Source organism: Pyxicephalus adspersus, chromosome 1, assembly GCF_032062135.1.
Source record: "Pyxicephalus adspersus chromosome 1, UCB_Pads_2.0, whole genome shotgun sequence".
NCBI lineage: Eukaryota > Metazoa > Chordata > Amphibia > Anura > Pyxicephalidae > Pyxicephalus > Pyxicephalus adspersus.
This window is the reverse complement of record NC_092858.1, coordinates 116,828,664-116,842,633: the sequence shown is the minus strand read 5'-3', so window position 1 is coordinate 116,842,633 and position 13,970 is coordinate 116,828,664. Positions and strand designations below refer to the sequence as shown.

General features: G+C 40.1%; 1 protein-coding gene across 2 annotated transcripts in view; it reads right to left on the bottom strand.

Moving 5' to 3' along the window:
• Positions 1 to 13,970, bottom strand: part of CDK18 (cyclin dependent kinase 18) — a 101,814-nt gene that overhangs the window by 31,524 nt on the left and 56,320 nt on the right. For both annotated transcript variants that reach the window (XM_072424991.1, XM_072425002.1), the window contains exons 3-5: positions 9,283 to 9,416; positions 7,723 to 7,851; positions 849 to 905 (exon numbers count right to left, since the gene is read on the bottom strand). In XM_072424991.1, coding sequence (XP_072281092.1) covers positions 849 to 905; positions 7,723 to 7,851; positions 9,283 to 9,416 — 320 coding nt within the window. The remainder of the gene's footprint in view (positions 1 to 848; positions 906 to 7,722; positions 7,852 to 9,282; positions 9,417 to 13,970) is intronic.

Genomic DNA, 13,970 nt, shown 5'->3' with positions numbered 1-13,970 from the left:
GGTTGTTGCATGCTACATTACATACATACACACAAAAACATGGTTACCCTGACAGGGCTTTAAATCCATGGAAGGACATGCTCTCCAGGTTATGTTGAGCCAAACAGGAAGCTACATGCACATGCAGATGTTAGGGGAGAGCACAAAAGCACACTCGAAGTCACATGGTGAAATGAATGATGAACCCTTTGGGCCTGATTTATTAAAGCTCTCTATAACTGGAGATGATACACTTTCATCGGTGAACCTGGGTGATCTAGAAAACCAGGAATGAATATGGCCCAGGATTAAAAACATTTGCTAACGAATAGCAAATGACTTGCATTTCAGGTTCACCAATGAAGTGCATCTACTCCAGGCTTGGAGAGCTTTATAAAATCAGACCCTTTGAGTCAAACTGTGCTTATTTACCAGACCTTAACCAAAACACCAAATTATGGGCTTTACTGTTAGGTGCAACGGGATGAATCCATTGGATATATCTTGTATATATCTTAGCAGATGGTAGCTCATCAGGGAACAAAGGTGAAAAGTCATCAGCCACAAATCTGAACTAGGGACAGTCAAAATATAAGGGTGAGCAGTGACCAAATTAAGTCAGGAACTAAGAGAAGCTGAGAACCAGAGGAACATAATCCAGGAACCCAGAAACTCAGGAACTGGAATCTGGGGTACTCTGGATAACAAGAACAATGGAATTTTGTACCCTTCTATACTACAATCTTGGCTATACTCTGTCAAAACACAGTCACACTTTCGTTTGACGTTTTATGTTTAATAATCATGGATGTACAGTGAAAGATGTAATACATTTTAGACAGATAGATGTCCCATAAATTCTTTCTTACCTCTCCCAGTTTGTCCAGCTTAACATACGTTTCCAGTTTTCCAAATCCAATATCTGACTGCAGAAAAAAGTCAAATTAGTAATTACATTGTTCAAAAGAAAGTATGTTCAAAGTTTTAGTTAAAATAAAGAGTGACGGATACTGGGCTTTACAGGAGCTTGTGCGGCAATCTTGCCCACGGGTCACTACTGCCTTCCCAGTTTATACAGGACCAAGGTCCCCTGGTCACTACCTCTCCTGCACACCAGCACTGCAGAGTCTATACAGTGATAGCCCAGCTCAGGGAACCCACCAAGACCAGAGAATCCACAGAACTCATCCACAGAAGGGCGGCCATCTTACCCACGTAGGGATCAGATTCAGGGAAGCATCAACATTATACATCTCTGCCAAAATTCACCCTCTTCAGCATCCTTTGTATTCCAGCTCCTGATCATTCTTACAGAGCAGTATGATGCAGTGATTTATCTTGGATGGGACTCCCTCATCAGGCCAGGCTGTTCAAAGTGGTGATCCGTACCAGTGCGAAGAAATCTAATTATTTCTCCCTTAAGCACAGCTACTATAGTGCAATCCATACTCTCAAGGCACAGCACATAGTCTGAGGGGGCCATTTCATAATAAAGACTTTGGGCGACATTGCGGCCTGTGCTGTTCTGGGCCCCCAGGCCAGCGGGCCACTTCTCACAAAAAAGGGGAATCAGCAACTTTTTTGCCAAATCAAGATTACCTGGAGCGATAGGAGATGGTCCTGTCACCAGACACTCATCTGCACACACGCCCCAGATTGATCAAAACCTGGCTGACCCTAGTCAGGACAACACAAATATAGGATCCCCTCTCCACCGAGGATCTGTGGATGAGTTAAAGAACAGCCACTTCAGTCCACTAATTCCAGAGAGTACTGGGACTGAGATGAGCATCTCAAATCAATACCTACCAAATCTGACTCTGTAATCTGAAGATTACAACCAACGCACACAAGACTCCTTCAGGCCGGAAATAAAATCTCGGTAAAGATTTGGGCTCCTGTATCGCAGAAGTTGAGCAAGTCACAGATGATCTCCGTGGACACATACACAAACATGCGCAGACTCTCAATGAACACTCGGCATTGATATGAAAATTAATATATCACCATGACGATCTGGAGAATCGTAGTAGGTGGAATAACATTAGGATTAGGGGCCTGCCAGAATCTGTGGAACCTAAAGACTTGCATGCAGCTACTTTTTATGATTTGCTACGCAAGCCCAGAGAAAACCTTATTGAAAATGACTGGATCCACAGGCAAGATCCCAGAAAGAATTCACATTTAACAACAAACCTATCATATTCCTAACAGATCTCTCCCAGCAAACTTTGGCCCTTCACAGAGCACTGCAACCACTACTGGATCTCCTGAGTGATAACATTGTTAAATTGAGATGAGGCTTCCCCTTTCATTTAATTTATCCCATACAGAGGGAACAAGTCGGCGACCTTCCGGCATTTGGGAGACCTTGCTCCATTTTTGGGAACTTTTGAACTTCCTCAGTTTAGCTCTCTAGGTATACCTTACAAGCATGTTTATCCTTTAACTTTACCTTACTTTTTTTCTTGAAATTGTAATTTGTAATACATTTTTCACAAAGAAAAGTGATTTACGTACAATACAAACAGGGATAGGGGAGGGTAATGGAACAACTCTCTAACAATAGCAACTATGAAGGTGTTGGGTATTTGAAGAGTATAAAGGTATTTATTACTAAATCAACATGGTTTGTGGAGAAAATACAACTATAACATAATGTCCATCGAGTAAAAACACTAGTCCATCTTAGGAAGTGCAAATTCCTGGGGTAATGTAAACAATTAACACCTAACTCAGTATCAGGAAGGCAAAACTGCATGTATTCGGGTAATAACAAATCAAACAAACCTTACAAAGGCAAGTGCAAAAATAAAGTACTGAATGTTAGTAGCAGACTCTGGCAAATGAGGAGGAAGTTAAGAGGACAACAGGGAAGTGTGTGTGTGTGTTGCATGATATATATTATGTAAATATATTATGCCAATATATTATGTAATGTGACTGGTATATATTCCAATAATCAATTATCTTGAATCCTACAATGCATCTCGAGAGAGGTACAGTGCTTTTCGGATGAGATGCTATAAGGATGAGAGCAGCCAACAGGATTTGTTAAATCACTTTGCGTGTGCCAGACGGAGTCTGAGTATGATACCAGTGGAATAAAGTTTTATAGCTGTTTTCTTTGTAAGTGACACACATAGAGCTTTTGCCAAGGTCCACAGCTCTGACAACTCATACAATGGCTGTTCCCTAGCCAAGATTTTCTCCTACATCTCTCCTACATCTTCTTACACATGCATGTATAAGAATTTTTCACTAGTAGCGCGATTCTGAAGAGTGCGCGAGTGAAGAGATTTCTAGATTGTGGAAACTAAGCCCTTGAAGTAGGGGCTATCCCTACAGATTCTCTCAAAAGGAATGAGGGCAGGAAACCCTGAATTGGAAGGAATATAGCACCTGATTTGCAGGTATGTGTAAAATGAATTGCGAGACATATATATTACTATTATCCTGGAGATCAGAAAAGGAGAATATCCTTCTCTGGGCTGTATGACACTGATGAGGAGAGGCTCAGGTATCAATGGGTTAGGTTTATTGGAGTTTATTGTAGAGACTGGGTTGCTAAGGGCAAATATGGCTTTACATTGCCTCCAGGGAGTCCTTAAATTCTTTAAATGGAGGGGGGAAGTTATAGGTTAAATTTGTGGATACGAGGAAATAATGTTCACACCTCTGTTTTTTATGTGGGAGGATTTCCATGTAAAGAGATTGGAATTTTGGAAGGAGGCGGTCAGGGAGGGCAAAATATTAAATGGGAGAGCCTCTGTTTTCTGGGATTTGATAATCATATCTCTCCAATTCCTTCTAAAGATTTGGAAGAGAAGTGAGGGGCTGGGTGAGAGTGAGAAGGATATCACCTGCATACAGGGAAATGGTGTAGGGGGCTCTGAGAATGTAACAACTTTGATGTCATGATTGGCCCAAATAGCGGTCGCTAGGGGTCCTATGGAGAAGGGGAGCAGTAGAGGTGATAGTGGACAGTCCTGCCTAGTCCCATTACTAATAGGAAAGGGCTGGGGCAAAGCATGAGGAAGTTTTACTGTTGCTAATGGTGTAGTATAGCGCATATTAATCGCATGTAGAAAAGGTCCTTTGATTCCAAACTGACAAAGGCGAGCAACTCGTAATGGCCAACTAAGGCGATCAAAGGCCTTCTCCGCATCCTGGCTTAAAATAAAGGACGGTGTTTTGTTCTTATTAAGGGCATAATTTACTGATGTAGCTCTACATGTATTATCGCTGTCATGCCTAAAAGGAATAAAACCTGTCTGATCCTTATGGATCATCAAGGGATATAGCTTAGATAAACAGTTCACCAGTATCCTAGTGAACATTTTAATGTCATAGAGCAATAGGTCTAAAATTTGAGCATTCTGTATGATCTTTCCCTTGTTTAGGTATCACAGTAATGTGAGAAAGTAGCATGGAGGATGGGACAGGGTCCTCCTCCATGAACCCACTGCAGAGAGATAGGAGGTACATAAGGAGAGTGTAGAGGAATGTTTTGTATTATAAATAAGGAAGGCCAACATCTTTACCAGGAGCTTTATTGGAGGGAAGACTTTTATTTACTAGAGTCACTACTCTTCTGTGACTGACATATTAAACATATTTAGGCAGGCTAAGTTGATTCTAGGGAGTTTAAGTGAGGAGAGATAATTTTGAATCTTAGCTGTTAAGGAATCCTCAGGGGAGCTCTGTGCATGAGAGACAGTGCAGTGTCATAGCCCAACTAACCTTCCTCATATCCTGTCACTTTAGCCATAGTCTAAGGGTGATAGTTTTGCGTAGCAGAAAGTGTGGGGTGGCGCAGAAGCTCTGTCTCCGCAACAGTGGCTTCGAATTGCCACCTTGTGGGCCTCCCACAAGATAGAAGTGGCAGCAACAGAGCCTGTATTCTCCTGAAAACACTACTCTGGAGCAGAAGAGATGGAGATCTTAGTGGACTCCTGTTTAAGAAGAAACTCATTGAGATGCCAGTGCCACACCCTTGGGGGCCATAGTGGAGATGCGGAACTCTAGAGAGATGAGGGCATGGTCCGACTATGTGATTGGGTAGATATCAGTGGAGAAACAAATGCAGAGGAGCGGCAGATTTACAAAAAAGTGATCAAAGTGGGTTTGTGTCTTATGGGGAGCAGAGTAGAATGAGAATTATCTCTCATTTAGGTGCTGAATCCACCAAGAATCAAATAAGGGGACTTAGGGGAAAGGGAGAGTCTGTCAAATGTAGGGGAAAAATTAGGTTAAAGTTCTAACCAACCACTAGGTAGGTATGAGTGAGCGTGGTGTATTAAGTAGTTGTAGTGTTATGGTCATTTTTATGATTTTTTAGCTAATATGAGAATAGTTGGAGTAAAGTTAAATTTGATTTTAGCCACACATTCCTTTGGAAATGGACTGATCTGCCAGGCAGCATTTAACAGAAAACGGGCTGGGCAAACCTGGTAGGATAATGTAAACATATAGAGACTGAACAAAGAGAGACAAGGTTAGAGACAGATTGACCTAGGATGGAAAGAGTGATGAGATGACCCAGAGATGAGACTGGAATGTATACAGGCAAGGAGCAGCAGAAATGTCTGAAGTCCTGAAGTGAAGCTAAGTAACAATTATAACATAACTATAATATTAGGTTTAATTATAACAACTCCAGCAGTGCCCGGGCCGCCCTCCAGCGATGACCGGCATCTTCTTCCACTGGCGATGCTGGCCGGGCATCTACGTAACCTGGTGATGCCCTGCCGGCATCTGCGTCCCCGGCTTGTGAACGTTGGGGACACGAAGCCAAGGAGCGCGTAGCTGGAGGGCGGGATCATTGGGCTGGTAGGCGGGACCAGGTGGGAATTTTGAAATACTATTTTTAAATGTACCTTTTACATTTAAAAATACTTAGTATTTATACTGCCAGGAAGGTTAAAGATGTGTTTGAATAGAATGGCCAAGTCTGCTCTTTTATCTGGGAAGAAGGAGCCAAGTGGGAGACAAGATAATATCTGGAGGCAAATTTGAAGTCACCCCTGCTATCATAGTCTGTTTCCTGCAGGAACAGATTATCCGCTGCCGGACGGCTAAACTCCCAGAGACCTAGCTTCCTCTTCTTGTTGGAGTTAAAGGCCCTTAAACATTAAATGACACTAACTTGAAGGCCATGGCACAGACCTGGAAAAGTATTATCTGCTTGTAATATTATTATTATACATTATTTTTTTAGCACCAACATATTAAGCAGCACTGTACAAGTCCATAGTCATGTCCCTAGCTGTCCCAATTAACTACATGTTTTTGGATTGTGGGAGGGAACCGGAAAACCTGAAGGAAACCCACACAAACACGGGGAGAACCTGCAAAGTCCAAGGTGCTACCTCAGAGCCACCATGCTAGTATCCTGCTTATTGGTTTTGTGGTGAAGGTGGATAATCCCATTCTTAGCATGTTGTAGCTCATCATCCGTACCCTCCTCTATGCTGGAAAGGTGATGGAAACCAGCTTGCAGGACCCCAATCTTGGAACAACAGGTAGCTTGGTCTTCTGTAATCTTGGAAATCTTGTTTGGAAGCAAGATGCTGTAGAAAATCATGCCAGGAGTATGGGAAACATCTTGCTCCTTGGCTATGGTGGATGGCGATGGGGGTTTAGGTGAGGGACCTGCCACAAGTTGGACAGAAGAGCATGCAATCACCCTGGCAGCAGAGGCAGTAAGGCCCAGGTCCCAGAGAGTTGCATAGTAGGGTGCTTCTGGACTGTGGGGGATCTAAAACCGCATGGCACACGGTAAAGCTTCAGGGAAGCCAGAAGCTGGGAAGGCAGCATGGTGAATATTGGGGCCAAGTAGAAACCGCAGCAAAAGAGTAGGCAGAGAAGCTTTCTGAAGCCTGTGGAGCTAGGGAAGGTCCAGGCAAGAAGCCTGCCACATCAGGGCTTGGTGGTGTAGGAGAGCAGGAAGCTCTGGCCAGCACCATTTTGGATAAGGAATCCGGCTGCACACTCCCCTCCAGAAACACACAGATCATTGGCTGTGTGGTGAGTGAAAGTGGGGAAGGAATGAAGGGATCCCTTCCACTGCACTGCCTCCCCATTCTGCCCATTTTAGAAGCCCAGGACGCTGACAGAAGGGGTTGTAGCCGGCTGGAAATGGAGCTCACTCAACAAGCATCCTTTCGCAAGGCCCACCAAGCCACTCCTCCGAAATGTTTATCTTTAAACCAGATAGCCTGTTAGACACCGAAGTACTTGTTATTGAAAGTTATCCTCCTTTGTTTTTGCCCTAGCAGCTAACCCCCGAAACCAGTTCTTACCTATGCGTAGAGAGACACAGGTGAGAACGGTACTAACTGCAATTCCAATACAGGAATGGTGGGGGGGCAGGGTTGGGTTGAAGGAAGAAACAACTAAATATTAGATGTGGAGAAAGTGCATCTATACCCAAAATGTAATATTTTTCAGGTTTCACAAAAATACCCCCTGCATCAAGACACAGCAGTTGATGGAAAAGTCTAGGTGGGATTGACTTGATTGAATGTTAAACCTTTTAAGCTGTGTGGTTGCACACAAATTGCAACTGATTAGAGATGGTCTCTATTTTGTGTGCAACTATCATTTTCATTTTCCAGATAAGGAGCATACTCTGCCATTACCTTCATTTCAGTAAAGAGAAATAGTTCTACATTGAGTTTAGTTTGAAATTGCAGCTGGTGTACAAAACTTTCACATAATTCAGTCATTATTTTTACTAACCAAGGATGCTCTTCTTGATATCCTTGTCAGAGGTTTTGGATCATCTTCTGTACTATTCATCTGCAGTTTTTCAAGAAATTCTGGAGGTAAACGAATGTCCACGGGTAAAGACAGCTTTTTACTGACATCCTTGACAAAACAATAGACATATAATAAATATATTGCTTTTTTATGTACTTTCAATATTAATCTATATACATTTTTATATCAAGTCTACCTCGACAACTCAATGAAAACATATGAAACAGTTACTGAAACAAATACAAAAAAAAAAAAAAAAAAACATTTAAATACTCATTAAAAGAGAAATAAAAAATAAAAAAATAAAATGCTGTTAGATATGTCAAAAGCAACCTTTTTTCTTTTAGCCAAGATATAAGCACAGTTCTTTGCATTATGTTATCAAATAGCAAAGAAGCATAATTATACAGTTTGTGGACAAAAAATCTGAGGCTTCATGACACAAAGCTAATTGTGTTAGAAAATAGCAAAATATTATGTTCCCTTTACATGCTCTGACCTGTATTTATACATTAACTTAATCTTAGACTGGCCTTTTCACTTAAAGTATATGTAAGCCCTGTTGATCTGGATTGGCTGCATTTATTGGAGTGGGCCTGATTTATTAGAGCTCTCCAAGGCTGGAGAAGATACACTTTCAAATGGTGACCCTGAGTGATCCAGCAAACCTGGAAAAAAGTGGTCCTGAATTGAAAATGTTTGCTAACAAATAGAAAATTACTTTCCATTCCATTCCAGATTTGGATCAACCCAGGTTCATCGTTAAAAGTGTATCTTTTCCAATCTTGGAGAGCTTTAATAAATCAAGCCCAGTGATAGAACAGCATTCATAGGGAAGATAGCAGTTGCATATTGGCTGGCTCACTTACAGGCAAAGTTTGCCAGCAGAAGAACCATAGCCCTAACATGAATTCCTAGAAGCATTCTTGAATAAAATACCACCATACACCCCCAAAACATTTTAATTGTATGCATTTTTCTATATGTACAGTATATGGCATGAAGTGATACATACAAGTCAGTGAAAAATGACTGAATAATGATGTTCTTTTTTAAACTATCCAAGCTTACTTAAAGGTCTAAGGGGCTTGCAACATTCTAAATTGTGGTTAAAGGAGTGAAAATGCTGATTGAATTACAATGTGAAAACTATTATGCTGTCTGATCTCCCTCTGCCTGCAGGCTTCTAACCGGCTAAAAGTTTATATGATTGTATAAATCTTCATATATATATTTTGTGAAGCTTACTACACTTGATATATAATTGGATACAAATGGTCTCGATAATTTAGGCTGGCCCAAAATTTTAAAAATTTTGTGAGCAATGGAGTTCCAATAAAACTTGCTAAGCAGAACCTTTAGCCCAGAGTGGGTGGATCTAGTCCAATATATAAAAACAAAATGTCAATAAATTTAAAAAAACCTAGGAAATGGTATAAGAGCTGAAAGCCCATTGGATGAAGCACACAGATTTAAATTTAACATCTACTTCAAATTCTCCTTCTACAACCCTATTTAAGCAGTGCACAACACACTTACTTCCATAGAGAGACGTCGATGGGCAGCATTTCTATAACCCAGTGCTGTGGGGGATAATCCTTCTACATCAGATGGAGTTAGTGCAGCACTTCCTGGACTCAACTGGGCCATCTGCAGATTGGAGTGACCTAGTCCTAGGGAGACACAATGGAAAAAGTTTAAAGCTGAGTTTGTTCTCCTGAACATGAAAAATGTGCATGAAGACAGAAATTTATTTAAGTGAATTTGCAAATTTTTTTAAAAATATACCAGCTACCAAAAGTACAGGCCGCAATATTTTTTTCTCATTTTATTTTCTGTTAGACCCCTTGGATTCTGGAGCATGCATTAGGTATAAACCTCAGCTTCTGCCCACAGTAAAAGTTCTCACATTGGAAAACAATTTGAAAGGTACTTGCAAACACAATATAGCGTTACAACATAAACTGTTGAGAAAATGCAAAATGTACAATATTCTCATAATTGTCTGGCTTTATTTTTTTAAAGCTGGACTCCAGCCAAAGGATGTTTTTTTTTTATCATTGAGGTGAGTGCCCCTACTAACTCCAAATGCTTTTTAAGGTGTTGATAGATCAGGAGTAAAACGTAACTAACTTATTGCTCCTGCAGGAGCCAGTGCTTTCTGCAAGATTCCGTTAGCCTCTATAAAAGCCCTGTGGCCCTGCTGGTTTATCAGCTCTGGACTTTATGGGATGTTGCCAGGGAGTCAATGCTCCACTCACAAACTGGAGCACAGGCAGTGAAGAGAGCACTGCCTGCAGCAGGAACGGGACGCAAAATTAAGCTATATGATCTAGATTGGTTAGGTTAGTTTACTTATTCATCTTTTTGTATGTTCTTACCATCAAAGTACCATTTTTCACATCACAAAAAAAGGCTAGGCTAGGCTAGGCAAAAGCCTGTATAGTATTGTGTTCATTGCACACCGTTAGCCAGATGTAGTAGGTAAACATCCAATATTCATAAAAATTCACAAGACAGGGACACCCAAAAACACTTTTACCGTGTTTCCCCGAAAAAAAGACACTACCCGAAAGTAAGCCCTAGCAGGATTTTTGGCTGTTTTCGAGCAAGCTTGAAATATAAGACCTCCCCCGAAAGTAAGCCCTATTGGCTTCTTGGGAGGGTGTGGTCATGTGGTACACGGAGGGATACCAAGAGGAAGGAGGGAGCAGAGAGAGAGAGAGCAGGAGATTTCAAAAGCACTGGAGCAAGGGGTGAAGAAACCAGAAGTACTCTGGTGTGACACTAGCACTAAGAGGTTGGTGGATTCTCTTTTCAAAAGGTCCTTGCTGGTATTTTATTCATTAGCAGCAATGCATATTTATTAATTGATTTTTTTTTTTTTGCTTTTACTCAGATATAACATGTTACTCTATGAGTCACATGTTAATTGTCAGCACATTTTCTTGTGTTATGTTGCAATTGTTTGCTTATGAAGCTGTGTTTTTTTTTTTTCATTACTCATTTATGTCAATTCTTATTCATGACTTCTTGTATATAACAGAAGAAATCTGTGATTTTGACAGGTCACAGGTAACACAGAGGTATCTTTCTATAGTAATATTGGTTGCAGGTTTTGGTAAATACAGATTTTTGTACATGAATAAATATAGATTTTTTGTGAGAAAAATAAGACATCCCCTGAAAATAGGCCTCAATGAGATTTTCAGAGGTAAAATAAATAAAAGACACTGTCCTATTTTCGGGGAATTACGGTATGTCCTGCACATTAACAAAGCGAAGCAGCAAACACAGTTTTAAAGCAAGAGAAACTTGCTTAGCAGGTCTATAGCATAAAACAAACAGAAAGAAAACCCAAGCATCTGTCAACTCATCTATGTAAAGGTCTGTGCACAGCTGAGACTAATGGAAGGTCTGGCAATCAGGTAGGATGTGGATCCAAAAAGTTGGCTTTCTGCATATCAGTTATAAACCCCTAGAAGCCCCTGTTGGTGAGAAGCCTAGGTAATACATACACCACGTACAATCTTGCTAGCAAGTGCCTTACATACCCGACCCCTCAAATAGCTGAGTCCCTGGCCCATGAATGTTGAATAGTTACTCCTTGCAGGGGTTGATTTCTGGCTGAGGTTTACTGGAAGTTCTTCCCCCCAAATTCCCCATTTTTCAGAAATATGTAGGCAAGCATCAGAGACATCAGTTTGTATAGAAAATTGATTATTGGCTGAATATAGGGTAACAATACAGATAATGGTAAACCCAGCTTTATGAATCAAATTCAAGGCTGCCTGGACCTTCCGTAGTTGTGAATTGTAGTCAAGACTAAAAACTATATAATTTAGATATGCTGAACTATATGGATAGTGGTGTTTTTACAAATGCAATGTAATTCTTTGGAATGAGTCCTGGGCCTCATGTAAACTAAATGGAGGACGATACAATTAATATGGCATCCAAAGTCTTTCTTTTCCTTTACTCTGTTAATGTAACATGTCAATACCCTTTAGTAAGATTGAGGGCAGTCAAGTACCTGGCAGGAACAAACCTTTTCTATCAAACTCAGCCAGGATAATGGACAAGTTTTAAATATGTATATTTTATTAAGTTGCCTGATGTCACTACTGAATCTCAGGCTGCCATCCAGCCTAGAAGGAATAGGTGACTTGACTAATTGCTTACTTTATTCAACAAGTCAAGTACTAACATTTCCTGCACTTTTACTGAATTGGGGTTTTCTGAGCATTAGGTACCTAAAAAGGCTGGGATAGGATTAGTCACATTGTCATGCTAACCTACATAACTTGACCATGTAATTCTGAAAAAAAAAACTTTGTTTTTTCTGCAAGAAGTATGAATATGAGTAGAAGACTGGGTTTCTGATTTCCTAACCTCTGATATGCACTGATGATACTTTAAGGCCACTTTCCACTGGGTGAGCCCATTCCTGGGATGTATTAGGTTAATCTGGCAAATTTGGGGTTGCAATATCTTTTCAGGCTGGTATAACTAGAAGTTGATATCACTGGTTTATCTGTGATACCAACCCCGCTATTTTAACAAAAATGTACTCATTACAGTAGGACCCAAAACTAAGACTTTGACTCCCAGGTTAAAGATTCAATTATAGCAGAAAGTTTATAAACTCTGGCCTGATGGACTTGTTGTATATATGTTTCTGAACAATATTATCAGTATCCTATCCTCCATCCAAGTAATGTGTTTTGTTACACTTTTTAGAGTGTTGGCCTCTTTATTCCATATTTCCCTGGCTGTTGTGTGGTAGAGATCCCTACCAAACATAGAATTAAATGGGAAAAACAATTGAAGTTGTATAAAGCTTTTCTGTTTCCGTAATACAAAATTTAAATTTTGTTTACTTCAAAATATAAATTGGAAAAACTCTCTATAGGTTTCTGGCACTTTCCTTATTGAAAAAATTGCAAGTAACAAATCATAGTACTTTCCATTCTTTTCAACCACTTTTTTAGCATATTCCTCATGGATCTTTAAAGACAGTTAAACCATCCAATCATTTTAGTGGTAGCACACTGTAAAGCATATGTGAGTAACTTACAACAAAGGAGAGAGCTCTTTGTAACCTTTACATAAGGGGTTTCTTGATCTGTCAAAATTTTCATTAGGATTACCTATACTGGAAACAGCTGTACTGGAACAGCTCTTTGACTATAACCTTACAGGATGTGTTTCTGGGAGGCTACTTCTAGATATCAGGTGGCAAAGTCAAGGATTGCCAATAAGTGATCATGTTCCCTGGCTGACTTCAGCAGTGGCCCAGTCAGATCAATATCAACCCCCTCAAGGAGGACCCTTATTAAAGACAGGGGTAATGGCAGATTTGGTTGGTTAGGGTATATTTATTTGGCAGGATACCCAGGGCATGATTTACAATGTCCCTTAACTGCTTTGTAAATACTGTGCCAAAATAAGCTGCTGACTTTATTCATTTGTTTTTTCAACCCCTAACATATGAAAATGGAACAAATAAAAAATAATGATTGAGTATTACCGGAACCGCTTCCTTCCATGCTCCTGATAGATGCCTGCTCCGCTGCTGTAGGGACAGGTTCACTAGCTGATGCCTTTTTAAGATTACTTGGCAGGCTTCATTGCACTTCTAACATTAGCTGAATAGTCTGCTGCTGGTTAGCAGTTGCCTATAAAATCTGTTTTACTATTTTTGAAAAGAGGTATTTTGTATGAAGTACAACAAATTAACAAACACAATTCCTAATAAAACATAAAGCAATTGTTCACTTTTTTGACATCTGTACTCTTTTACCCTGGGCTCCAAATCCAGGAGCACGTGCCAGACCCAGTCATAAAATAATATTATCTGCTTATTCCAAGCTAGGTGCACATATCCTAAACAACCAGTATTTTATTATGATTAGACACTCATACGAGATATTGTGTATTGACTTTAGGCATATTGAGTTCCACAATATTTGCATATTTAAAATATAATGTTTATAAAGTGTGTTGAAATAAGATAAAACTATGAACATGTTTTTTTTTAATGAAATTCACCTTCAGAGCAATTATTACTCTGGAATCAGTTGTCAGGAGCATATAAAAAATGTTATTTGACTATTCTTCTTTTTGGCTGGCAATTTACCTTGGAGGGCATTACCACCCAAAGTGACACTTTATTTACTACTGGAAAAACATGGGGTGTTCTGAGCCTTTAATGTTTTAAGATGTAC